The sequence below is a fragment of the Podarcis bocagei genome (genome assembly GCF_964188305.1).
Source record: "Podarcis bocagei genome assembly, chromosome: 3".
In the NCBI taxonomy this organism is placed as follows: domain Eukaryota; kingdom Metazoa; phylum Chordata; class Lepidosauria; order Squamata; family Lacertidae; genus Podarcis; species Podarcis bocagei.
The window spans coordinates 17733465-17760667 of NC_138127.1; the positions used below are offsets into that span (position 1 = coordinate 17733465).

Sequence of the window (27203 nt, forward strand, 5' to 3'; positions counted from 1 at the left end):
TCTTCTTACGTACGATTCCAGTTACAACCTTCAGTAGGTGCTTCGACTTATGAACTTTCCTCTAGATATGAACAGAGGCCTTGCTGGCAGCCTGGAGCTTGCCCGGCCAGCTGCGGAGCAGCACTAAGGCCTCTGCTGCCGAGGAGAGGGCCTCCACCCTACCCCCGAATCTGTGGAAGAGGTGCTGCATACAAGAGGCACAGCAGGGCGCACTGCAGCCCCAAAGCCCACCGAGGAACTAACCTGAGGAAGTCCAGAGAAGAACTTGGCCTGGCAAGAAAAAAAAGTGACCTTGGCCTTTACTGACCCTTGCCCCACCCCCAGCTTGAAGCCAGGTAAGCCCACCCACCCTCAGCACACATAAGGAAAAAAAAAATGTTTTCATCTACAACACTGTCTTATTTATTTTATAGTACAGTACATTGATTATTACCTTCATTTTATGGATCTCTGGTCTCGTTAGCAAAATCCATGTTAAATTGCTGTTTTAGGGGGTGTTTTTCATCGTCTAGAACGGATCAATTCACTTTTCCATTACAGTGGTACCTCAGGTTACATACGCTTCAGGTTATATATGCTTCAGGTTACAGACTCTGCTAACCCAGAAATAGTACCTCAGGTTAAGAACTTTGCTTCAGGATGAGAACAGAAATCGTGCAGCAGCGGCGCAGCGGCAGTGGGAGGCCCCATTAGCTAAAGTGGTGCTTCAGGTTAAGAACAGTTTCAGATTAAGAACAGACCTCCGGAACAAATTAAGTTCTTAACCAGAGGTACCACTGTACTTTCTGTGGGAAAGTGCGCCTCTACTTATGTACGTTTCTAGTTATGACCGGACCTCCGGAACGGATTATGGTTGTAAGTAGAGGTTCCACTGTAGTAGGTTGTGATAGATGTGGAGGAGGAGGGAAGAAGAGAGGAATGTTGATGTTGAGATACCAGGAGGAACAGACGTCCCATTGAGGGTATGCGATCCTTGGCCAAGCCTCAAGTAGTTGACTGGATTGTGGCCTGGGACTCCTACGTTAAACTTCCATGTTCACAAGACTAGCCCACATCTCTTAAGAAGAATATAGAACAGGAATGTGCAGCATACAATAAGACACCGTTCTCTCAGACAATTAGCAGACCTCTGTGAGAGTTAAGTGATGAAAGCTGATGAAGAAAGGAGGAAAAAGCAAAAATTATATAGATATACAACCTGGTACCACAGTGGCTACAAGGGTTGATGACTCAGGGGGCTGTTGGAATCTGATTTTTTGTATGTTTATATTATCATTATTTTTAAGAAAGGAGAAGTTTGAATAGACCTGCGGTGGGGGAAATTGAGGGTCTCTTTGTGTTATGAGAAAAGGAATTTTATATACCAGGCAGCAAAGAAAAATGCTGGGTCAAAAAAGTAACAAAACCTCCACTGAATGTTGCAGAATGTTAAGTGTACCTCAGAGTGATCTAAATTGCGTACCTCTGATAATTTTGAGAAGTTGATCTTTTTTTTTTATGCAGACAATTTTTTATTGAATGCCATGAAGCCATACTGCACATATTAATCACAACACAGCACATTATGCCTAGTTTGTCTCAGTTCGAACTACCATGGCTTCTTCTGCTGAAGAATTCTGGGAATTATGGTTTGGGGATGGTGTGGAGAATTCTCTACCTCCCAAAACCCCCTTAAACTTCCCCATTTCCCAGAAAGATGGTAAACGTTATGCACAGCAATACTTTACTTTTTATTTTAAAGTCTCCTTGGGATAGGGGTGTGTGTGTTGTGGGGAGATACACAAAAGTAGGGCCGCTGAAATGTCCAAACTCCGAACTTCCTTAAAATAGAACTTGCAAAAAAAGCTCAACCACATTTTTTGAAATACGGACTTAAACTTTTATTGCTCCATCTGCAACAGGATGTAATAAGGAGAAATCAAACTGATTTTGCTCGGTTTTGCACATCAAAAATTTTAAAATGGGTGCAACTGAAACTCTATCATGTGCTAAATTATTCTCTTGAATTAGAATTTGTGGATAAATACCTAACGGTGCCTGCTACTGTGTAAGGGGGGGTGGGGAATGTGATTTATATTCTAGGTCTCCTGTAAAAGATGCAAAAGTAGCCCAAGTGAAGCTTTGGACTCATGCAATTCATGTAATGATTTAGCGTAACAGAATCAACAAATTAGAAGGCAGAGACAAATACAAAATGGGACACCTACTGGTATGAACGAGAAAGACCCAAGTTCCTCCTCATCTATACGTGCAGGTGTGGACTACTTTGGTATAATTCGAAAGTGGGGGTGGGGGTGGTGTCAACAGCTAAATAATGATAAAATGTGGACAATCCCTTAGTGTTACGTATAAACTAGGAATATCCTGGTTTATAAAAAGCAGTGGCTGGTTTCTAAACAAGGCAACTTCAAACCCAAACATTATGAAGCTGACTTGTTTAACTAACCATTGTTTTGTACATAATACTTAGTGGGACGCGGGTGGCGCTGTGGTCTAAACCACTGAGCCTCTTGGGCTTGCCGGTCAGAAGGTCGGCAGTTCGAATCCCTGTGACAGGGTGAGCTCCTGTTGTTCGGTCCCAGCTCCTGCTAGCCTAGCAGTTTGAAAGCACAACAGTGCGAGTAGATAAATAGGTACCCCTGTGGCAGGAAGGTAAACGGTGTTTCCGTGCGCTCTGGCTTCTGTCACGGTGTCCCGTCGCACCAGCAGCTGTTTAGTCATGCTGGCCACATGACCTGGAAAGCTGTCTGGGGACAAAGGCCGGCTCCCTCGGACTGAAAGTGAGATGAGCGCAGCAACCCCATAGTTGCCTTTGACTGGACTTAACTGTCCAGGGGTCCTTTACCTTTTTTTTTTTACCTTAATACTTATGCAAAACTAAACTTAGGTAAATCACTTATCCAAGCCATGTGGCAGAAGGGACTACATGAGCCCAGTGTTTATAGGCTCATGCAGGCTCACCCACGTAACACTAAGCCATGGTTTAGTGGTCAGTTGATGGCTTCATTTGCACATAACAGAACTGTTAAGAATGAAAATTTCACTTCCACGGCAAAGCTTCTCAAATCCACTAAGATGCCACTGTATTGAAACGCAGGCACAGGTACTCAATAACAATTTAATGATTAAAAACACAAAATGTTGACAATGTCGATATTTCAGACAAGCTAGTTTTTTTATTTTTAGCACACATGTTTAGACAGCATATTCTGAATGATGAAGCTGCTGTATGAAATATGTAAAGACTTTGCAAATCAGTACCTAGAAACCAAGGACACATACATACACACAAGCTTTGAGAACATAAAGCAGACAAACATAAACTGGTTCTGCCTCTCGTTTCAAAAACAAGCAAAAAATAAAAAATAAAAATAATATGGGAGCCCATTAGGGAACACATTAATTTCCCCCAATATCAGCTGTGCAAAAACATGGTAAAACTGATATTTGTATAAATATCAAATTATAATTAATATATAAACTTGGGGGATGGAAGCAATAGGATGGCTTGAGACAAATGAATTTCAATGACCAACAAGTTAGTAGGCTAAAACTCCACCAAATTACATAGTATATCCATTAAAGGTGCCTGCTTTATGACATTGCAAGTGTGTGTGAGGGGGGGAGGTTTCCAACACACTTTATACAAGTTTCTTAATAAACCTTTAACAGGCTGAGGAAGTACAGGTGAAATACACAACACACACTAAGAAACAGACATTCATCACCAACCTATTTCCAAGGGTTTTTCGCATGACAACAATAAAAGTCTGGCATGGCCCAATTTGCACACTTTCCAACACACACACACACACACACACACACACACACACACACACACACACACACCTTTGCTATAGGCACATTTTTAAAGTCAATGGTTTGGATCTGAAGTCTGACTCCATATGAGTGAAGGGTATCTCGACTTGCTCTGAGGGAGCTCCCCATTTCCCCTCAGCTGTAGCCCCCCTTGCCACAAGCCACACCCCATCCTTATCATTCTCAAGGATCCGCTGAACTCCGGGTCAGCTTTCTAAGAAAAAGGGAAGTGAAGGAAACCCTGTTCTGCCAGTGGCTGTTGGAATCCGACTCAAAGCTTTCTATGCAAAGAGCAAGAAAAACACCAGCTAAGAATTGCAAGTTGAGTTTTGTCAAACAATGGAAAATGTGGACAACTTGCGCAATGGTCAGAAAACTGCTTTGCAGTTAAATTGTAGGTATGTCAATGGTTGGCTGGCCAGGACACAGCCTGGCGATTCACTTTTACATCTTTAAAACTTTTAACAAACTGGGGGGATGAACCAGCTGTGGCTTCTACACAGTTCCCGGTCAGAAGGATAGGGAAGAAAAATGCCGCAGGTGGTTCATCTCACACTTCTGTGGCAACTTTAATAGGGACAGGCTACAACTTGGGAATGTCGATTTTTAAAGGGAGCAAGATGTCTCTCCCCCCCCCCCACTGCATTCTCTAATGCTGAAAGAAGGGGAGAGAGTCGGCATTCAGGTACGGATGCTGCTTAAGTGCCAATTAACTTCCCCGTCACTTATGCAAATTAAAACCTAGTTGACAAAATCAAACTGAACCACCAAACTGCTGCAGACTTGTGATAATGGAATTAAAAAGACAGTAAGCACAATCAAACGTTTTTCTCCTGCACAAATTGTGACTGAAATGAAGAGTCCAGCTTTTTTCAATGAATCTTTCGTTTCAAAAAGATCACGTGTGGGAGAATTACTCCAACTTCAGTGCAACGCAGAGCAGACTTCTAGTTGACTCACAAAAGGAGCCCAACTCATCTAGGATGGCTTCTCAATAGTCCATTTTGTTCTTGGGACCCTCAAATACAGGGGCACACACACAGGCTGCATCATTGATCAAGAGTGCCCATGAGTATGTGCAAGCTGTCTTATGCCAGCCACCACCCAACAAGCATTTTGAAGGGGGAAAGCCATTCTTTCTACACATGTGCACCATTCACAACAGACACTATAGCATGTCTATTTGGTAACTGGGTGTCAGCCCCGTGAGAAGTCGCTCCCAGAGTCAAAACATTTCCATACATTTTCAAACCAGTATTAAGTTTTGGGCCCTGCTTTACTTCAAATTTAAGGCATGTGTGTTTTCAACTACTGGGGGAGGAAAAACACCTTAACACAGACAAAAAAACCTTTGTTGTACAAATCACAATCACATGCATTATCTACAGTTAAAAAATATGAGTTTGGATTACAGTCTTGAAATTGTGAATCATAATTTTCAGCACCTATCATATTGACTAGTAAGGCAACTGCAGTGACGAATATATCTATGTATTTATATATAGATATATGCACACATACTACAATAATACTCCCTTCCACAGTTTACACTCGTGTCTGTGACCACCCAGTATGATCAACACCATCAACTTGAGCCTATGGCTAGTTTCTAGGATGTTTTGCACTTGTTAAGTCCTACATAAATCAACACTATTCTAGGCAGGAATAGCTACAGTAGCTGTCAAGAATTATATCAGTGCACAACACATATTGTGCTTACAATCAGATGATTTTTGTTGTTGTTGTTGCCCGGAATATCAAAATGGCTTCTCAGTTTGGTCTTCAATCCTTCCTTTGTTTTCTTTGCTTCACATTGTTCTCAAGGGAAGAAAAGCTATTTGTATACCCGTTCACAGCAGCCATGGAACCATTCTGATACTCTTTCCTTCTGGATGCTGCCTTTTTGTTGTAAGTCTAAAAAAATAATCACATAGGTCAGTAGTGAGCTTTCGCCCCACACAGCAACAAAGCAGCAAACTTGCCAATTTCATTTTGTTATTTAACAAGCATCTTGCCCCTTCATATGGACGTAAGACTAGGAAGCATACACCCTATTCAGATTCAATGACAAAACATAACATCCCTTTTTGATATCTTGGTATGGGAGCAAGGTATGGTTTGTACAAACCACAACTTCCCATATAAAATGGAACAGGAAACTACAGTTTGTTTGCAAACTAGTGGGAGGAAGAGTGGCCAAAGGAAAGGCAAGAATGAAACCAAGGGTCTTGCCTTTGTGCCCCTAAACTATGGTTAATGTTAACCACAGCTTGTTGAAACAAGCCAGTTTCTTAACCTATAAGCTGGCTTGGTTTCAACCTACCATAGTTAAGATTAACCAGTCTGCTGATGACACAGAAGGCTGTGGTTAATCTAAAACTGAAGTGGAAGTTTCCTAGCTCCCCATGTTTGGGCAATGCATGAGTTCATTTCTGCAACACTAAACTATGGTTTCATTTCATATGGCCAATGTCAGGGATGAAGGCAGTTGTAGTCCAGCAACATATGTAGAACATCAGTTTGGGGAAGGCTTGTTTAGCATTACAGCCAAACAAAACAAATATATATAGTATCTCTATCCGCTACTTATAGCTACTATTTTCTTATTAGAATAGAATGCTTTTTGGACCAACACTGGAGGGGGGGGGGGGAAGTAAGTCAATAGGAATTGACTGCCCCTTGTATCTATTACGTAAGATTCTAGTGGTGACAGAGAAGGCCAATCCTCTCACACAGCAGCAAGTGCATAAGAGAGAGTGCAAGTTCCCATCTCCATTTTTTGCGTACGGTTGGCAGGCAGGGAATGCTTCCTACTGCTGCATTACAACACCAAAGTAATTATAAAATTGACTATTGGTGGTGGTCCTGGGAAGTTAACCATGTCTACTGCTAGGATCCAACTGTCCACTAATTTTTAGAAGTGCATTCTGATACACAAACTTTCTAGTTGTTATTTTCTTCATCGACATTTGCAAAAAACAAAAACAAAAAAGAGGAATAAATCTTAATTTACCTGAATATAGAAATTTGTGAAAAGGATAATTAGGGAGATCATGTAGCCTATCTGGAAGTACAGCCATCCCAGGGGAAATGGACAAGGATAAACCACTCCACAGCTTGTCTGGAAGATTGTCAGGACAAATTGAGTCTGTTAAAGGTAAAAAAAGAAAAGAAAAGAAAAATGAAAGGATGAACAAGAATACAAACAAAGGAGTACATTGAAACCATTCCCTATGTAGCAGTATAGCTGGGTATGAATGTGGAGATTTTAAATTGCCTTTTGTACTTGGCTGTAAGAGATTGGTGGTTGTGCCCCTTGGAAGACCCCATTGCTCTCCAAGTGGGAGATGGGTAGGTACCGCACACCCTGTACAAGTTTGGCCCCTTAGCTGTGCCATTCAATTAAGCTCAAGTATTCGCAAGTAGAGAGCATGTCAATATTATGAAAGGGGGAGGAAAGACTACAAGTTTACTTATGTATCTCAAAATCTATCACCTTCCCAAGGCAGCTCACGTTGAAAACAAAGGAAGCTACTGCAATCTCTACTGTATGGTCACTGCTTAAAAATATATCATGTGGCTGGTCTTAAGTTTACAAGGGTTGAGTTAGACAGTGAAAAGAGCTGAGTATTGCTCCCATTCCTCCATGGTTAGGAAAGCATAGTAAAGCGTGACTTACAAGTGACTTGGTGCACAAGTGAGAGGTTTGTAAGGAGTAGCTAGGGTATAAATGGTTCTCTACTTCTGTTATATGTAGCTTCGTCATCTTAAAAAGATTGTGGCATCCAGTCTGAAGGGGGCATTATATAACTAAATGTCCCCCATAGAGTAACACACAGGTCACCCAACAATCGACAGCACATGGTTCCTCGCCAAAGAGCATTTGATCCTTCCCACACAATATCTGCTAGCTTGAGTTAAAAATAAGCAGCCACCATAAGCATATGAGGAAAAAAGAATGTACAGAGGCACCATTTACTCACCAGCTGCCCCTGCGTGATATACTTCTTCCACCAAAGATATGGACGCATGGATGGAACGGCCGATAACCCATAATAGGAATACATGAGGACATGGATAAAGCTGTTAAGGGTGGCACCAAAATAGGCTGGAAACAATAGAAAGAGATGCCAAGTGATTATTATTTTTTTGCAACAATATGCATTATAGCAAACATGCTTGAACTGTTGTTCTATGCAAGTTTAAACCACTAAACTGACCTGCTGAACTTTCCTTTTCTTTTTTGCCAATTAATTTTTTATTGATTTTCAAAGATTTTTTTAACAATTTAACTTCAAATTTAATACAAATTTCATAGAAGAAGAAGAAGAAGAAGAAGAAGAAGAAGAAGAAGAAGAAGAAGTTGACTTCCTGTTCTCCCTCCCTGGTGTTTCCATTCCTACCCTTTCCTTCTGCAATATATAACATACTTTTATCTATTACATTTCCCCTTTATTACAATTCATTATTCATTTATTTCCCGGCCCCTGCCCCATTTCAATTCCTCTGACCTGCTGAACTTCTCAAAAACTTAACACAAAACTGCAAAGGCAATGATTGATATATATATATATATATATATATATATATATATATAGAGAGAGAGAGAGAGAGAGAGAGAGAATCACAGATGTCCAAAGTCAGATCTGCCATGCAAATTGAGTTTAACTGCCTTAAGAGCAATGTCTCTCCCCTCCTAAGACTGGCTTGGACTGTGTTTTTAAGAGGTGGGCTATGAATAGTAATCCCCTTCATGGATCACTGGCTTGTCATGGCGAAGGGGCTTGAATAACTCAGAGAAGCCATGAGCAATGCCATGCAGGGCCACCCAAGATGGACAGATCATAGCCAAGAGTTTAGACGAAATGTGATCCACCTGGAGAAGGAACTGGCAAACCAGTATTTTGCCAAGAAAACTCCATGGACATAAAAAAGGAGAAGCTTTGAGAAGAAAGTAAGAGTTCCCAAAACTCTGGTTCATGGGGTCACGAACATGACTAAGACAATAAAACAACAACATGAATGGTAACAAGATTGCCAGCTCCTTCACAGGCTCTGATCCTGAATCCAGTTGCATGCAACAACAAGCTTTCAGCCTTCAGGTTAGGGACATTCACTCCATCCGCATAGTAAGGCAGAGATGGAAACAGGAAGCCCTATCTGCACCAGGTCGTATATGCAGAGGCTGCTGCACCCGATGCTTTGCAGCTGAATGAGTACCCCAATGTGAATTCACACCCAGATGTGCATCATCAAAGAATTGATGCCACCAAGGGCATCAAAGTGCAGCAAGCAGCAACTGTTTCCTCATCCCTTTCTTTCAATGGGCTGGTGCAGCAGCTACAAACATTGGATTGCCAGCTCTGCATATTCTCTGTACAGTTTGCAAGTGTCGTTGTTCATTCAGATTCATTTTCTCCTGCCTTTCCTTTAAAAGAAATGCTCAAATGTGGGCTTACAATTTTACCAGCACATTTTTTTAAAATGCAAAGATTAATTACAATAAAAAAGAGAACAGGCTGAGAGTGCGTTTGTTAAAAAATCAGAAGCGTTCCTATTGGGTATACAGTGGACCCTCTGGATACGAACTTAATTCGTTCCAGGGGTCCGTCTGCAACCTGAAAAGTCCATATATGGAGGTGCTGCTTCTGCACATGCATGCGGGGTGAAACCCGGAAGTATACACTTCCGGGTTTGCCGCGTTCACACCCTGAAGTTTACGTATCCGGAGGGATACATAAGTAGAGGTATGACTGTAGTAGGTGAAGAAATGCCAAAGAGAGATCAAAAACTGTTGATGTATGCAACTACAGCAGCAAGGACTCTTTTAGCTCCTAGATGGAAACAACAAGAATTACTAACGATTGAAGAGTGGCAGACGAAGATGATAGAATATGCAGAATTGGCAAAGCTGACCAGGAAAATTAGAAACCAGCATGATCAAGCTTTCCAAAAGGACTGGGGTAAATTTGTACAATATTTGAAGGACAATCACAAAGAATTAACAACACTAGCAGGAATGATCTAAAAGGCTTGTAATGATTATGATTCATACCTTCTTATATTTATTTGAAAACGTGACAATTAAAATGATGAAAGATAAGTAGGAAAAAATACAAATGCTATGAGATAGAAAGGAAATGTGGTAACCATGAGGTGGGTGGGAGGGAAGTCGAATAGCTCGTAAGAGCAAAAAAATTACTGTGGAAAAATAAGGGTGTATTTAAATGTTATAAAATGGAAAGTTAATAAACATTATATTTAAAAGAGAGAGAGCAGGCTGGAAGCAGGTAAAATAGTTCTACTGAGGCTGGTTATGATCACTTGGAACCACAACAGTTCCCAAGCACTGTTCTTTGAAGACTTTTGGAGTGCCAGTTTCCCACTGTACTATAACAAATCCAGCTTGCCAGCCAACCACAGAGCAAGCTTGCAAGTAATATTTGACCAGAGAACAAATTAAAAGGCCATGTCAGAGACCAGGAGCTTGATGGATGAAAGCTTTGGCTTCAAGTTATTAGAAATTTTGTATGCAAAGTCGATGGCTTGCTAAGAAAACCCTAAGAGCAGTTGGATAACAGCTGAAAGAACAGAGGGAGACACACAGAACTGACCCAGCTTTGCGGAGGAGGTTGCTGTAACAAGCTGCTGCCAAACCAGCACAACCCGACCCATTTCCAACCAAGGAGACTGTTTTCCCAAAAAGTGAAGGTGTGCATTAACACACCCTCTTCAAACAGAACGAGTCTTTCAGGAAATGCACACACGCACAGGTCTCTCGTCACGAATTACAAGAATACTTACAGTGGCCACAAGGCACCCAGTTCATAACAAACCACCAGATGTTAAGCATTGTTGCATGGTGATAGACATGAAGAACGGTGATCTGGTGGTTATTTTTCCGTAATATAAAGAAGAAAGTATCCATGAACTCGATGAGCTTTGAGAAGTAGTACCACCAAAGGACACGTATGATCTAAAAGGAAGAGGAAAGAGGTCAGGCATTTGTTCCACAGAAGCAAATGAAATAAGACAGCTCATGGCAAATTCTACCAACCCAGCAAATAATCTCTCCCTGCCCTGCCCTGCCCAGCCCCACAGATCCTGGTGATCAATAATCATTGCAATATAGGCCTAGTTCAAACAGAATGCTATGTCATTCATTTGAATCCAGCCTAGCATACTAACCCTGGTTATTTTGTAGCAACAAACCACTATTTAAAGCCATGGCTTGGCTGATGCATGTGAAGCCATGGCTTGCATTAAGTGCAGTCGAACACGCCAAGCTACGGAGGCATGAGGCAAGAGCAGGAGGTGGGAAACAAAGCTTTGCAGAAATAAATCATGGCTTGTCTGGTCTCTGAGGTTCTTTTAACCATGGTTTGTTCAACAAGCCATGAGCAAATGATGGCTTAGTGTTACATAATATGCTTTGCCAATAACAGTACCATCATTCAGAAATGATGATCTCAGGAAGAGAGCCAGCAGAATGCTTTAGCCAAGTTTGGTTGATGGTCAACAACCATCAGAGGCGACTGAAAATTGGGTTATTGGGTACTCACCCATACAGTGTGACAGTCATGATCTATCATCTATCTATCTATCTATCTATCTATCATCTATCTATCTATCATCTATCAAAATGAATAAGCCACTTATTTTTTTAAAAAAACACCTCTAAGCAGTTCACATAAAGTAGTCATAAGAAAATAGCAGTAAAGTCTACAGACTTGGAACTAAGTAGACATAATAAAATATAGATCACAGAATTGTACAGTCCTAAGGGACCATGGGAGGGGTCTAATCCAACCCCCTGTAATGCAGGGATCTTTTGCCCAACGTGGCACTAAAACCCACGACCCTGAGATTAAGAGCCTCATGCTCAACAGGCTGAGCTATCCCCAGGACCACTTTTAAAAACAAACTTAAAAGATACTTGAAGGCACAAATACTTAGTGGCAGCTCCAGCCCAGTGTACCAGTGCTGCCTTCTTTCTGACCTGATGCAGCAAGGAGGCCATCAGGCTGGTACAGGCAGATGAGGAAGGTGGGAGTTGCACGAGGCAATGCTGACCGAGTGGCAGAGGAGGCCTCTCCATTCTTATCTCTAGATACTGAACATGGCCCCTTAAATGCTGACTCATGGGCCAGTCATGTCTGAGAGAAGGCCTCGTCCACAAAGATGTAGAGTACCTCCTGAACAGGGTTTAATGTGCCCACATCCAATGATGTGCTGGGCCAGAGTACACAGCAGATGTACAGGTTGGTGAATAGGATATGTGGCTTTCTGACACCCTTCTCTTTGTGCACTAGTTACTGAGGCATCAGGCATAAGCCTGCATTTTATTAATGTTTGATCAGGACTTGTATATTAAAGAGAGAGCCTAAAAGATTTTCAAAAGTTTCATGCCAGGCAAGAAGGCTAGCTGCTTAAGAAAACACTGGCAATGTTTTTCCTAGACAAAGGGGCCCCTTGATTGATAGCAGAAAACAATTCTCAAAGTCGTAAAAGCTGAAATTACAGACTGAGTAAGGCACTGACCCTACATGTTATAGAAGATAAAAAAGGCAGAGATAAACATAATTAATAGTTGGTAAATAGAAAAATAATGCCAATGTGCCTCCCAGTAAAATGAGCCAGATCTTCTAAGGTTAAAAAGGCCAAGACCAAATGGAGAAGCATCTAGCTGGGAAGTCTTTTAAAGCTGTTTCTTTCTTAAACTGAGAGAGTTTCAATAAATGTTGGGAAGAGCTAATGGAAACAAAGCAGCTGGCTGAAGCAGCTGGCTGAAGGGGGGGGGAATGTAAACTAAAGAGGTTTCTTCTGAAACTGTTTTAAACTGAGTTCTTTTTTTTCTTTCTCTCTCTACTTTAAAAAGACCTTATTCCTTTTAAGAGGCTACTTGTGTTGTGTATTAAATGTATTGGCTTAAATGTAATTATGCAAAGGATTTAACAAATGCTAGAAGAGTTGTATTTATCTTGAAATTAAGTCAGCCACCAGTCTAGCCCTCCAGCCAGACAGGAAGACGCCAGTCCTGGGCAGTCCTGATATATGGCTGTCAGACATTTGTTTGGAAACCTTCAAATGAAGGATATCTTTCAATGTTGATGTGAAACTCAAGATCCTTGACATATGTTTAAGATAAAAATTTAAGATTAACCATTTGTTTTAGAAGGCAATAGGGCAAGGAGGGCAAGAGGTGAGCTGGTAATTAAGATTCCTTGTTGAGACACATGTAAGATATATTACTGCTTATTTGTCATTTATAGATGTAACAATATATAGCTCTTTGTGTTCCTTATAAGGACAGGAGGATATGGGTGTATCTTTTAGGATTGGATATAGCAATCAGCCAATAGGAAATCCAACCAGGCTGATTGGACAGAGGCAGCCACAGGAGGAGCAAAGGGGGCTGGATTAAGGGAATATAAGGGCTGGCCATAATGGCAGGAGGCCAGGCCAGAGCTTGGTAACCACATACCACTGTGCCTCTCATTTATTTGTCTGACAAATAAATAATTATTTTAATTTCTCTATTGCTGCGTTGAATATTTCATTCCAGCTAAGCGTTAACCACAAGCAGGGTGCTACATTTTATGGTGCTCCCGTGACTCGGATAAGTGGTCTGCTGGAACGCAGCCCCTTCGCCTCACTGGGCGGGGTACAAGAGAGAAGACAACTGATTGCTTACCCAAGCGCGCACTGGTAAATTTTTCCAGGGGGGACGCAGAAGTCTCGTCTGTCTGATACCCTGCTCACTGGCGGCGACGGACCGGGGGGAAACGGAACCAACCAAGGGTAAGTGCACAAAGGGATTTTTGGCCCTCCAATTAACTGGGAGGAAGAGAAGTCTTGATCAAACTTCTGCGTCTCAGTAAGTGGGAACTGAGTACGCTAGGTGGTTGGATACATCAGATGGTGATCTGGTGGGGGAAAAGGGAAGAATGGGAGGTAGTGTGTGGTGAAGTATCTAGCGCATTGTATGTGTGAGAAAGTACAGAGCAATCTGTAGCTGACCTGAGTGTGGAGTGGGCAGTACTTCGGTTCCTGGTAAGGCGACTTCACCAGGCAAGGAAACCCACGAAGCGTGTGTGTGAGTGACTGAGTGGATACTTCACAGGGCCATACAATGGGAGTTGGGGGTTCAAAAGGGGAAAATACACCTCTTGAATGTATGTTAAATAATTTTAAGAAAGCCTTCTCAGGGGCATATGGAGTCAAAATGACGCCAGAGCGCCTGAGAACGTTATGTGAATTAGAGTGGCCAAAGCAAAATACTGAATGGCCATCTCAAGGAACCTTTGATATAAATTTAGTAAGCAAACTTTGGTCTAACATCGCCAAAGAAACTGGAGGGTGCCCAGAACAATTTTCATATATAGATTCCTGGCTGAGCACATTAAATAAAAATCCTCCATGGATAAGGGAATGCAAAGTCCAACGATGCAAATTATTGGCTGTAAAAGCCGAAGCTAGGAAAGGAATCTTGCCAAATAAACTCAAACCCATTTTTGAGGGACCAGAGGAAGAGCTGCTTCCACCTCCACCCTATGCTCCACATCGAAGGGAGCCTAATCCAAACACTCCACCAGTTGTAACCCCAAGGCAAGAAAGTGGAATGAATAATGGGGCTGGAGTCACAGAACTTGATTCCTTGATAGATTATGATAAATATCTTCAGGAGGCATTGGAGGCCTATAATAAAGCCCAAGCAGAAGCGGTTATTCCATCTGTGAGTCCCAGTAGAACTCCATCTACAGTCTCTTTTAGTGAAACAACTGATTGCCTACCCCAAACTCCTGTACATCCAAATCCTAGAGAATTATTACAGAAGTTACAGGGAGACCTTAATCGGTCAGCAAGCAATACAGCCAGGCGTATAAAGCTGCTAAAAGAACGCCTTGGGACAAATACCATCCCCTATGATTTGAGGCCCCTAGAGCAAAGCGAAGAGAAAGATCACGTAGTAGCCCCTCTCAGAAGAGTATTTGATGCACTTGAGGAGCCTGTGCTGGTTAATGGGCAACCCGGACCACGGCCACCTCGAACTTCGACCCTCCAGTACATTCCATTCACAACTACGGATCTGATGAATTGGAAAACACACACCCCATCTTTTGCAGAAAAACCTCAGGCTATGATGGACTTGGTGACTTCAATAATAAATACTCATAGTCCTACTTGGACAGATTGCCGCCAGCTCCTGAATACTCTGTTCACCACTGAGGAAAGGAGAGACATAATTGAAAAGGCACAGATATATTTGCGTGAGCAGGCCAGAGTGGGAAATATTTATAATATTGACCGTCATCTCCAAGACAACTTTCCCTTGGAAGATCCTAATTGGGATCCAAACAATGTAATTCACCTGGCCAGACTTACCACCTATCGCCAGACGCTTGTGCAAGGTATCCGCAGGGCATGCCAGAAGCCCACTAATATGTCTAAAGTCTCAGAAGTAGAACAGAAACCAAATGAGAGTCCAGGAGACTTTTTAGAGAGGCTGCAAGAAGCCTATCGTATATGGACTCCTTTTGACCCTGAAGCCCCTGAAAACAGCAGAATGATTACTGCTACATTTGTGGCCCAGTGCGCTTCTGACATTCGTAAGAAAATTCAGAAATCAGAAGGATGGGAAGGGATGCTGATGAGCCAAATTATGGCCATTGCACGCCGAGTTTATCGGAATAGGGATGAGGCTGAGAAACAAGAGAAGAAGAAGTGGCAGAAGGAAAAGATGGTAATGCTAGCCACAGCAGTGAAGCAAGACTACCGCCCCTTAAATGGAGGAAGAGGGCGGGGAAGGAATCCACCACTGGGAAGGAATCAATGTGCGAATTGCAAGAAGGAGGGTCATTGGAAGCGGGAATGTCCTGAACCCCTGAGGTTGGAAGAAGTACGCCCAGGCCCAGGCCCAGGCCCAGGCTCCGGCCCAAGAAACCAGGGACGAGGACGGGGAATGATCAGAGATGGAAGATATCAGAGACCTGGACAAGGACGGAGTAGGGACAATGTCATTGGACTGGCAGAGGAGGATTTTACCCAAGACTAGGAAAGACCGGACTCCATAAAGTTAGGCTTCCAGGAGCCCACGGTCACGATTCAATTAGGAAGCCATTTAATAGACTTTATGATTGATACTGGGGCTGAATACTCAGTACTCCCAGAACTATTGCAGAAAAAGGCATCCAAAAGTGTAGTCATTAAAAGTGCCACTGGTCAGTCAGCTAAGAGGTCTTTCCTCCAACCTTTGGAATGCCAGATTGGGGGACATCGTTTAACCCACCAGTTTTTGTATATACCTGAGTGTCCAATACCTCTCTTAGGTAGAGATATGCTATCCAAATTGCAGGCCCAAATCACCTTCACTCCTCGAGGTCCAGAAATGAAACTGCCATCAAAGGCAGCAGGAATAATTTCCCTCTCAGTACCTAAGGAACAATCATGGCGCCTAATGTCAGCCCTGCAAGTCCAACCCACATTGGATACAGAGTTAAACAAGCTCCTCCGAACTCTACAGGTGCCACCAGGAGTATGGGCCGAAAATAGCCCCCCAGGAATGGCTAAGAATATAGCTCCAATTGTAGTAACCTTAAAACCTATGGCTACCCCTGTATCTGTAAAGCAATATCCTTTACCCCGGCGAGCAGCAGAGGGCATCCAGAAACATTTGGACCGCTTATTAAAATATGGTCTGCTTAAGCCCTGCCAATCAGAATGGAACACACCCCTTTTGCCTGTTCGAAAACCTGGGACAGATGAATACAGGCCAGTGCAGGACTTGAGGCTCGTAAACCAGGCTATCGAGACCTTGCACCCAAATGTACCAAACCCATACACCCTGCTGAGTTTGATCCCACCAGAAGCAACATTTTTTACTGTATTGGACTTGAAAGATGCATTCTTCTGTTGCCGGCTGGCACCACAGAGCCAACCTATATTTGCCTTCCAGTGGGAAGACCCTTTGACAGGAACAAAAGGCCAGCTAACCTGGACGAGATTGCCCCAGGGATTCAAAAATTCCCCAACTTTATTTGGCACTGCCTTGGCGAAGGATCTAACAAGTTACCCCTCAATACCTGGAGAAAAGGTGGTTCTGCAATATGTAGATGACCTTATACTAGCAGCAAAGGATTTTGATACCTGTAAAGAAGGTACAGAGGAACTGCTCCACTTGCTCTGGCAAGCTGGCTACCGAGTTTCCCAGAAAAAGGCACAGTTATGTTTAGAAAAGGTCAAATATTTGGGCTTTGACATCTCACACCAACAACGAGCATTGAGACCAGAGAGGAAAGAAGCTATTTGCCTTATCAAGGAACCTACCACAAGGAAACAACTCAGAGGATTCCTGGGAACAGCAGGGTTTTGTAGACTATGGATACCTGATTTCAGCAGTCTGGCCAAACCCTTACATGAAAGCACTCGAGGTGCAGAAAAGGACCCATTCGTATGGGGACCTGAGCAGCAACAAGCCTTTTTAGTTATCAAACAACGACTTATGGAGGCCCCAGCCCTTGGACTGCCTAATTCGGAAAAACCCTTTCAGCTGTATGTACATGAACAGAATGGGATTGCAGCGGCAGTCCTGACCCAGAGATTAGGAAGTTGGAACCGTCCAGTAGCTTATTTGTCAAAACAATTGGACTCAGTAGCAAAAGGATGGCCTCCATGCCTAAGGGCAGTAGCGGCCACTGCAAGCCTTGTCAAAGAAGCTGATAAATTTACCTTCGGCCAGACGATGTATGTGAATGTACCTCATGCTGTTCTGACGCTCATGGAATATAAGGGTAGTTATTGGCTAACGAACCCAAGGATGGCTAGGTACCAAGGCCTATTGTGTGAAAATCCCAGGATTCATCTACGAGTAGTGAATATGCTCAATCCAGCGACTTTGCTGCCCCTACCAGAGGTAGATGATGAAGAATCACATGATTGTCTCCAAGTAATGGATGAAGTTTATTCCAGTAGACCCGATCTGAAAGATGAACCATTGAAAAATCCAGATGTTGTATATTATACTGATGGTAGCAGTTACCTGCATGAAGGTGCCAGACGAGCAGGATATGCTGTGGTCACCAATGAGGAAGTTGTGGAAGCTGAAGCTTTGCCTGCTGGCACCTCAGCACAAAAAGCTGAACTTATAGGTTTAACTAGAGCTCTGCAATTGGCAGCCGGATGTAAGGCAAACATCTATACTGATTCTAAATATGCCTTCTTAACCCTGCATGCACATGGTGCTCTATGGAAAGAAAGAGGTCTAATAGGAGCCCACGGGAAGGCCTTGAAATATGGACCTGAAGTAGAAATCCTGTTAGAAGCAGTATGGGCTCCAGAACAGATTGCTGTAATGCACTGCAAAGGTCATGGACGAGGAAGGGATCCAATAACCAGAGGAAATCATGCTGCTGACAAAGCAGCCCGAGAGGCAGCCCAGAAGCCTGTGGGAGGATTTATAGCAGCCCTCATACCAGAGGTAGTTCCAGAAGAAGTTAAACCTCACTATACCCCAGAAGAGAGGAAGTGGGCTGAACAGGAAGGAGCAGTTGTGAAGGACGGTTGGATGATCCTGCCGGACAATAGGATTTATGTACCTCATCATCTAGCAGGCACAATTGTAAGAAATTATCATGAATCTACTCACCTTGGCGGTACTGCAACCAGAGAGAGTCTCAGTCGGAAGTTGTATATTATTAACCTATCACAATTAGCAACTTGCATTTCACAGAAATGTGTTCTTTGTGCTAAAAACAATCCCAGGCAGGGACCGGTACAACCTCCTGGAATCCAACATGTGGGATATGTCCCCATGGAAAGCCTAATTGTGGACTTCACAGAGCTGGTCCCTTCTAAGGGATTCAAGTATCTCCTTGTGTTTGTAGATACTCTTACCGGATGGGTTGAAGCTTTTCCCACCCGAACTGAAAAGGCACGAGAGGTAACTAAGAGACTCCTGACTGAATTGATCCCGAGGTTTGGGTTACCTAGATGCATTGGAAGTGATAATGGGCCAGCGTTCATTGATCAAGTAGTACAAGAAGTATGTCGAGTCCTACAAGTGAAATGGAGACTGCATGCAGCCTATAGGCCTCAGAGTTCAGGGAAAACTGAAAGAATGAATCGGACTCTGAAAACCCAATTGGCAAAATTAACCCAGGAAACGGGATTGGGATGGGTAGATGTGTTACCCATAACACTGTTTCGTGTTCGGTGTGCACCCACAAAAAGACTTAAGTTGTCACCTTTTGAGCTCCTGTATGGGAGACCGCCCTCCTTTGTTCAGGATATTTCAGCTGATCTTAAACAAATAGGAGACCATGTGACACAGGGACAAGTGCAATCTCTCTCCCGTGTTTTTGTTTCTCTTAACAGGTGGGCCCTCGAGCGCACGCCGTGCAGCATTGCCGAGCCGATTCATCAGTTCCAGGCTGGCGATAGCGTATGGGTGAAAGAGTGGAAACGTGATCCACTTGCACCTAAGTGGCGTGGACCTTACACCGTCTTGCTCTCTACTCCAACAGCGGTGAAGGTAGCTGAGGTGACCCCCTGGATTCATCACTCCCGTTTGAAGAAGTCCGAAGGCAGTTGGACGTGCAAAGGTGACCCCTCTAATCCTCTTAAACTGACTCTCTCCAAAAACCCCTGTATCTAGCCCTACCGGGAACGGGCTAGGTCACGGGCAACATTAGACGACCGGCCTGCTGCAGCCACAACCTGGAAGCTGGCTGACCTGCGCACGCCTGAAGCTTGAGGAGCATCTGAACCAGCGATTGTGAAAGGACAGATTCTCTTATACAATTAATTGAATGCCCCCCCCCTTGTGGAACAATTATCAGAGATATTACTCATTGGGGATCCTCGGGATATATGTTTTGGTCTTGGTGGTTCCCCATTTCTGTCACTGGGGGAGTTATATTGGGACTAATATTTATTTGCTATCACAATAAGGTAATCTTTTGTGGAAGGAATGCATATGCTAGACATCAACATGATTTTATTATTAATCCTGATCCCTTGGGAAGGGGAAGGGTCCTTGAATCTGACCAAATTGACTAAATATGGATTCCGCCATGACCACAATATGTGGGTAGGTTTAGCTGAAATGGTAGCCAATGTTGCAAATAGGACCAATTGCCTTGTTTGCTCTCTTGGGCCAGATGATTCAGAGGGAGGTATGCCCTTATTACCGATACCATTAGATGCCATTGGTATGGTAAGCGAAATACCACACCAAACAGAAATACAGAATTTCCCCGGATGGAACTCAACTAAACCATTACGAGTTATACCTGTACAAGGGGAATTCTGTGTACATAAATCATCAAATGCAGCTGATTCTACCATGATAGGCTCTTCTCATTGTCACTATACTTGGGATAATATTAAGAATACCTGGGCACACGATACTACCTATCGAACTCGGAATGCCTTGCCCTGTGCACCTCCTTTTATTCATGCGTGGAAAGTGGTATGGAACATAACTGTGACAGAAAAAGGCAATCTAACATACTGCACTGTGAACTCTCTACCTCTTTTGATATTTCGCCTTCTGTACTCCACGTACCAAAAACCTCAGACCCGATGGTTGTGGTGGATATGTGGAGAATGGGCATACAAGAAACTCCCCTCCAAATGGAGTGGGACTTGTTTCCTGGGATGGGTATTACCACCAATGTGGATTATGCCCACTAATTTGGCCAAGCGTACACGAAGAAACGCTGATATTTCTCATATAGCAGGAGGAAGTACCCAAAGTTGGAGCGGTACTGATGATTGGCCACCAGAGCGCATTATAGCCTATTATGATCCTGCCTCCTGGAATCCTGGTGAGCTCATACAAGGGGCACGGGATCCTATTTATAATCTAAACAGAATAATTCGATTGCAAGCAGTAGTGGAACTTGTAACCAATGCAACGGCCAAGAGTTTGAGACTTATTGCACAACAGTTGGATGAAAGTAGAGCCGCCATTTTGCAGCTGAAAATGGGAATGGATTATGTACTTGCCAAGCAGGGAGGCCTATGTGGAGTCTTGAACTTGACAGGGAATGCCTGTTGCTTTAACATTTCAGATAATGGTGAGGCAATCCGTGTGTTGGCCACAAAGATGGAGAATATAGCACATGTCCCAGTACAAACATGGGAAGGATGGGATATGGGATGGCTCACCAATTGGTTACCTAATGTCACAGGACTCAAAGGGATACTATTGTCTTGCTTGTTTTTCTTGACAGTAGTGGTAATGGTTTTATGTATGATGCCATGTATCATTTCATGTTTTAGAAGTACAATTAGCAAGATGGTTTCAAATGAAACTCTACCTCATATCATGGCCCTATACAGAGCTTTACCTCAGGAATATGATGAAGGTCAAGCTATCAAGGACACTTGGGACGAAGGTCCTTGAGCTTGAAAGGGGGGAATGAGGCATCAGGCATAAGCCTGCATTTTATTAATGTTTGATCAGGACTTGTATATTAAAGAGAGAGCCTAAAAGATTTTCAAAAGTTTCATGCCAGGCAAGAAGGCTAGCTGCTTAAGAAAACACTGGCAATGTTTTTCCTAGACAAAGGGGCCCCTTGATTGATAGCAGAAAACAATTCTCAAAGTCGTAAAAGCTGAAATTACAGACTGAGTAAGGCACTGACCCTACATGTTATAGAAGATAAAAAAGGCAGAGATAAACATAATTAATAGTTGGTAAATAGAAAAATAATGCCAATGTGCCTCCCAGTAAAATGAGCCAGATCTTCTAAGGTTAAAAAGGCCAAGACCAAATGGAGAAGCATCTAGCTGGGAAGTCTTTTAAAGCTGTTTCTTTCTTAAACTGAGAGAGTTTCAATAAATGTTGGGAAGAGCTAATGGAAACAAAGCAGCTGGCTGAAGCAGCTGGCTGAAGGGGGGGGGGAATGTAAACTAAAGAGGTTTCTTCTGAAACTGTTTTAAACTGAGTTCTTTTTTTTCTTTCTCTCTCTACTTTAAAAAGACCTTATTCCTTTTAAGAGGCTACTTGTGTTGTGTATTAAATGTATTGGCTTAAATGTAATTATGCAAAGGATTTAACAAATGCTAGAAGAGTTGTATTTATCTTGAAATTAAGTCAGCCACCAGTCTAGCCCTCCAGCCAGACAGGAAGACGCCAGTCCTGGGCAGTCCTGATATATGGCTGTCAGACATTTGTTTGGAAACCTTCAAATGAAGGATATCTTTCAATGTTGATGTGAAACTCAAGATCCTTGACATATGTTTAAGATAAAAATTTAAGATTAACCATTTGTTTTAGAAGGCAATAGGGCAAGGAGGGCAAGAGGTGAGCTGGTAATTAAGATTCCTTGTTGAGACACATGTAAGATATATTACTGCTTATTTGTCATTTATAGATGTAACAATATATAGCTCTTTGTGTTCCTTATAAGGACAGGAGGATATGGGTGTATCTTTTAGGATTGGATATAGCAATCAGCCAATAGGAAATCCAACCAGGCTGATTGGACAGAGGCAGCCACAGGAGGAGCAAAGGGGGCTGGATTAAGGGAATATAAGGGCTGGCCATAATGGCAGGAGGCCAGGCCAGAGCTTGGTAACCACATACCACTGTGCCTCTCATTTATTTGTCTGACAAATAAATAATTATTTTAATTTCTCTATTGCTGCGTTGAATATTTCATTCCAGCTAAGCGTTAACCACAAGCAGGGTGCTACATTACCAGAACAGGGTAACTTGCTCCATGTTCTCAGCAGGGCTTTGGTCTTGACCTGAGAGTTGTTAGTTTTGCTAGGTTGAAGGCAGCTTCCTATGCTGTCCCCAAGACAGGGAAGTTTCGAAAACAGCCGGCAATGCATGTGTGCTGTTCAAAATAAAGTAAGGTGCTTTCTGGGAGGACCTAAGTCCCCGGGCATGCTCTGGATTGTAGTCATAAAACCAAAACAGTGACTAAAGCAAAAGAGGCAATGATTTAGAAGCCTATTAAAGTGTACCTCAGGTGCACCCAGACACTCAGGGGAGAGGTTTTAATCTCTACACTGCTACTGTGATCTCCGAAGAACAATCTGAGCGACAAACAGAGGATTGTGCTACTGTATTCCCTAAAAGGAAATTGCTTTCCTCCAGGCTGGGGAGAATGAGGCACAGAAGATTGGGCTGATGTGGAAGGAGAGAAACGCTGCTGCTGCAAGCAAGCAACCGTAATGTGAAATCACGAAGAATTCTTGTTCCACAAACATGCCAAAACCTGTGTTAAGATGATGTTACAGGACACGGAACTGTTCAACCTCATGCCTGACACTGAGAACTTGAAAACCAAACTGGAGTTCAGAAAGGTGAGCAAACAGATATCCACACTGTTGTATGGAGAAGAGCCGATTTTGGAAAAATTAGAACTTTTATTTGGCGTGAAATCTTTCCCATATTTCTCTCCACAGGAAGTTGATTTTCAGTCCAATGCACATAAATCTGATGATGATGATACTGTCCCCCATTTTATGGAATCCCTCTCAACGTATAACATCATCTCTTCCCTAACATATTAATCTTAGTTCTATAATGTCAATGAAAAGAAGAAAGAAGAGTGTGTAGACTTCAGCTAACCTGCTGGTTGCAAGATGAAGAAAACAGCTAAGTCTACTTTCAATAAATTGAAAGAACACTACTGTCCATTTTAAGCCCATACACTTCACACACAAAATCCAAGACACCTCATTGTTTGGTGCTATGTCTCCTGGTTTGGTAAGTGCCTATCTGGTTCTTTGGTAAGAACCAATCACCCTTTCTGGTTTGGATGACACAGAGAACTCTGGTATAAGAACCCAGACATCTGTTCTGAAGACAATCATCCAAGCAGGTGAGAGAATGTATACAGGGGATGGCTCATTCCCATTTGAACAAAACATGGTTTATCAGGCCAAGATTGTGACATCTGAAGTGGCCCCAAATTTCATAATAGGGAGATTCTGAAAGTTAGAAAGGAAACTCATTGGCTTGATTACATGGATTGACCTTTCAGTGATGTTTCAAAAGCTCTAGGCATGAGAACCCAAAAGGCATGTCGTATTGGACTTCTGGGACTACACCAGACCAAAAAGTCCTAAAGAAACTTGAAGGGCCACAATTGGCCCCTGGTCCTGCAGTTCCCCACCCTTGGCCTACTGGGTTTTGGCACCACTAACTAAATTAGCCGTCCAAAATTTAGTTGAGTCAAGTTGGTGACACCCATAACAGCGTCCTAAAGATACCTGGGTTGATACTGCTCATGCTTTTAACATCTACACATCTGAAATATCTTTCATTCTTTTCTTTTTTTAAAAGGTAACTTGTAAAAGCATAAGCTTATCGATTTGCATCAGCTAAAGCAAACTAACATGGAAAACAGAAGAAGACAGCTGATTTTCCTGGGATGCCGCAAAACAACACAGAAGTGGAATCGTCTTGTAGCCTTCACTAAACAAGTTACTCGCTGCTTTTGAAATGCAGACACTTGTAACAGGGTCATTTCTTTTCAGGTTTTAAAACACTGCTTCTGTCTGTGATCTAATTTTATCATTTTATATAATGAGTTGTGCACTACATCTGTCTCACAGAGTCCTCTCGAAGGATATGAGATACTTCATTCTTTGTCGCTAGTTATTACTGTTCCTCCATTCAAACTGTCACATGCAAATGTCAAAAAGTGTTTCCTTAGAAGTGTTCAGTACTATAAGAAACAAAGGAACTGAAAATGAGGGAATTAGGCAATTATGATTCTTATTTGTTCACTGGCTATAATGGGAGATGTAATTTTCAGGCACTATGTTCCGAGGGAGAGACAAGTTAAAAATAGTTTCATGGTTTTCCAGTTCTTTTGACTGCAGGCCAATTTCAGATTTGCTTTTATAAGAACATTTTGTTTGCTGGACACTGACAGGTAAAGAAATCTGTCTGGGATATCCTGGCAGGATTCAGAAATGTTCCAGTAGGGTTCACTCTAAGACTTCAACATCTAACACCCCAGGAAAGAAAGAGCGTGGAGAAGCTCTTCCAGGATTCCCAATTTAGCCATGAACTTCACTGACTAATCTTGGGAAAGCTACTATTTCTTAGCCTATCCTACACCACATGAGCTTTTTTATTTGCTTTTTACTTAAGAGAACCTCTAAACTGCTCAGTATTTAAAAACATCTAAGTGGTGTCCAATAATGCAACATAAAAACAATAAAACAGTATCCTAAAAACAGAGATACAAACATAGACAGTCGTATAAAAACAAAAATCCAGTAATGACAAGGTCTAACCTTATTGGTCCAGAAAAGTCTGGGCAAAATTGTATGTATTTATAAGACACCAGAGGGAACCAATGGATGATGTTTCATATATTGAGTTTGAATCCTGACAAGACAGAAGTACTGTTTTGGGGGGACAGGAGGCGGGCAGGTGTGGAGGACTCCCTGGTCCTGAATGGGATAACTGTGCCCCTGAAGGAGCAGGTGCGCAGCCTGGGAGCCATTTTGGACTCACAGCTGTCCATGGAGGCGCAGGTCAATTCTGTGTCCAGGGCAGTTGTCTACCAACTCCATCTGGTATGCAGGCTGAGACGCTACCTGCCCGTGGACTGTCTGGCCAGAGTGGTGCATGCTCTAGTTATCTCCTGCTTGGACTAGTGCAATGCGCTCTACATGGGGCTACCTTTGAAGGTGACCCGGAAACTACAACTAATCCAGAATGCGGCAGCTAGACTGGTGATTGGGAGCAGCCGCCAGGACCATATAACACCGGTCTTGAAAGATCTACATTGGCTCGCAGTACATTTCTGAGCACAATTTAAAGTGTTGGTGATGACATTTAAAGCCCTAAAAGGCCTTGGCCCAGTATACCTGAAGGAGTGTCTCCACCCCCATCATTCAACCCGGACACTTAGGTCTAGCACCAAGGGCCTTCTGGCAGTTCCTTCATTGCGAGAAGCAAAGTTACAGGGAAGCAGGCAGAGGGCCTTCTTGGTAGTGGCACCCACCCTGTGGAACGCCCTCCCATCAGATGTCAAAGAAATAAACAACTATCTGACATTTAGACGACATCTGAAGGCAGCCCTGTTTAGGGAAGTTTTTAAGGACTGGTTTTTTAATGTATATTTAATCTTTTGTTGGAAGCCACCCAGAGTGGCTGGGGAAACCCAGCCAGATGGGCGGGGTATAAATAATAAATTATTATAATTATATTATATTGTAGAAAAAAGGGTGGAAAACGTTCATAGTGATATTCCATAGGGTGCAGTGCTAGAAGCAAAATCTCCTCGCATATGTGCTCTGCCCTGAGCTCCTTAGGGGAGAATTGTGCTAGGTAGATTAGAATTTCTATGGGCATAGTGGCTTCTATGCCACATTGCATTAACCACAAGCTTATGTTTCTAGCAACCATCTCCTAAGTTCCCATTCAGTTACTGTATAACGCAAACCAAGTCCCAGAAGTTCTCATGGTCAGCTGGAGAACAATGAACCCAGCCTGCCTCTTGACCACACTACAATGCTAGGAGTGACAGCGTGCTGCTGGGAACAATGGTTACAGGAAACGGATCTCTTTCAGGAGGAACCGGGTCATTAAGAGAGCCAAGGATTGGATGCAGAACAACTCAACTCTCATGCAGGGGGGTGGGTTGTGTTTTGAATGATTGCTCTTTCTCTCACCACTACCCATGGCAATGCCATTTGGCTGATTTTACTAGTCTAGCATCTCCTTCACCCTGTGACGAAGTGGGGCAAGGGGATGGGAAGTGATAGCCAATAGCTGTGTTGGTCCATAGTGGGCGTGGTTGGAAATCCAAAAACCTACATCAGGGCAGTACCTTTATTAGGTCCAAACAATATCTTACAAAACAGTGAGCAAGTTTTGCAATTCAAGCTAGTGAAAAGCTTTCATGCTTTCTTTAAATTATCACTTTGTTTGCAAAAGTTTGTATACCTCCAGCATCAAGAGCTCAAAATGGAAAACTGTGGAATGCCCAGAAATGTATACATTTCCTACAAAAGAGACACAAAACTTTTGATTCTTGAGTATGCTAAAGCTATCCAATATTAGAAGCGGTGCCCCCCATTTTAGTCTCACAACAACCTTGTGCAGTAGGGCTAGGTTTATAGATATTGACTAACCCAAAACATTTAACCACCCTTCACTTGGCTCTATGCGCAAGACGGAGTTAAGCCAGAGATTCATGGCTGGCTAAATTGGGACAGTGATTTCTATGTCCTGTCTAGCATCCTTTAATGCTAGAAATGAAAGCAGCTGACAGAAGGAGAACATGTTCAATTGCCTCCTGAATATTTATCTGCATGGCTCCTAAACCAATGCAGTAACTTGGAGCAAGCACTGCCATCTCCATCTCCTTGTTAACGACGGAAGGGATGTGCACCAGTTTTTA

General features: G+C 42.8%; 1 protein-coding gene across 2 annotated transcripts in view; it reads right to left on the reverse strand.

Moving 5' to 3' along the window:
* Nucleotides 1-3156: 3156 nt before the first annotated feature.
* ELOVL5 (ELOVL fatty acid elongase 5) overlaps nt 3157-27203 on the reverse strand; it is a 74032-nt gene continuing 49985 nt past the window's right edge. For both annotated transcript variants that reach the window (XM_081189215.1, XM_081189214.1), the window contains exons 5-8: nt 10624-10795; nt 7803-7927; nt 6833-6967; nt 3157-5733 (exon numbers count right to left, since the gene is read on the reverse strand). In XM_081189215.1, the coding sequence (XP_081045341.1) occupies nt 5602-5733; nt 6833-6967; nt 7803-7927; nt 10624-10795 (564 nt within the window). In that variant the 3' untranslated portion in view covers nt 3157-5601. The remainder of the gene's footprint in view (nt 5734-6832; nt 6968-7802; nt 7928-10623; nt 10796-27203) is intronic.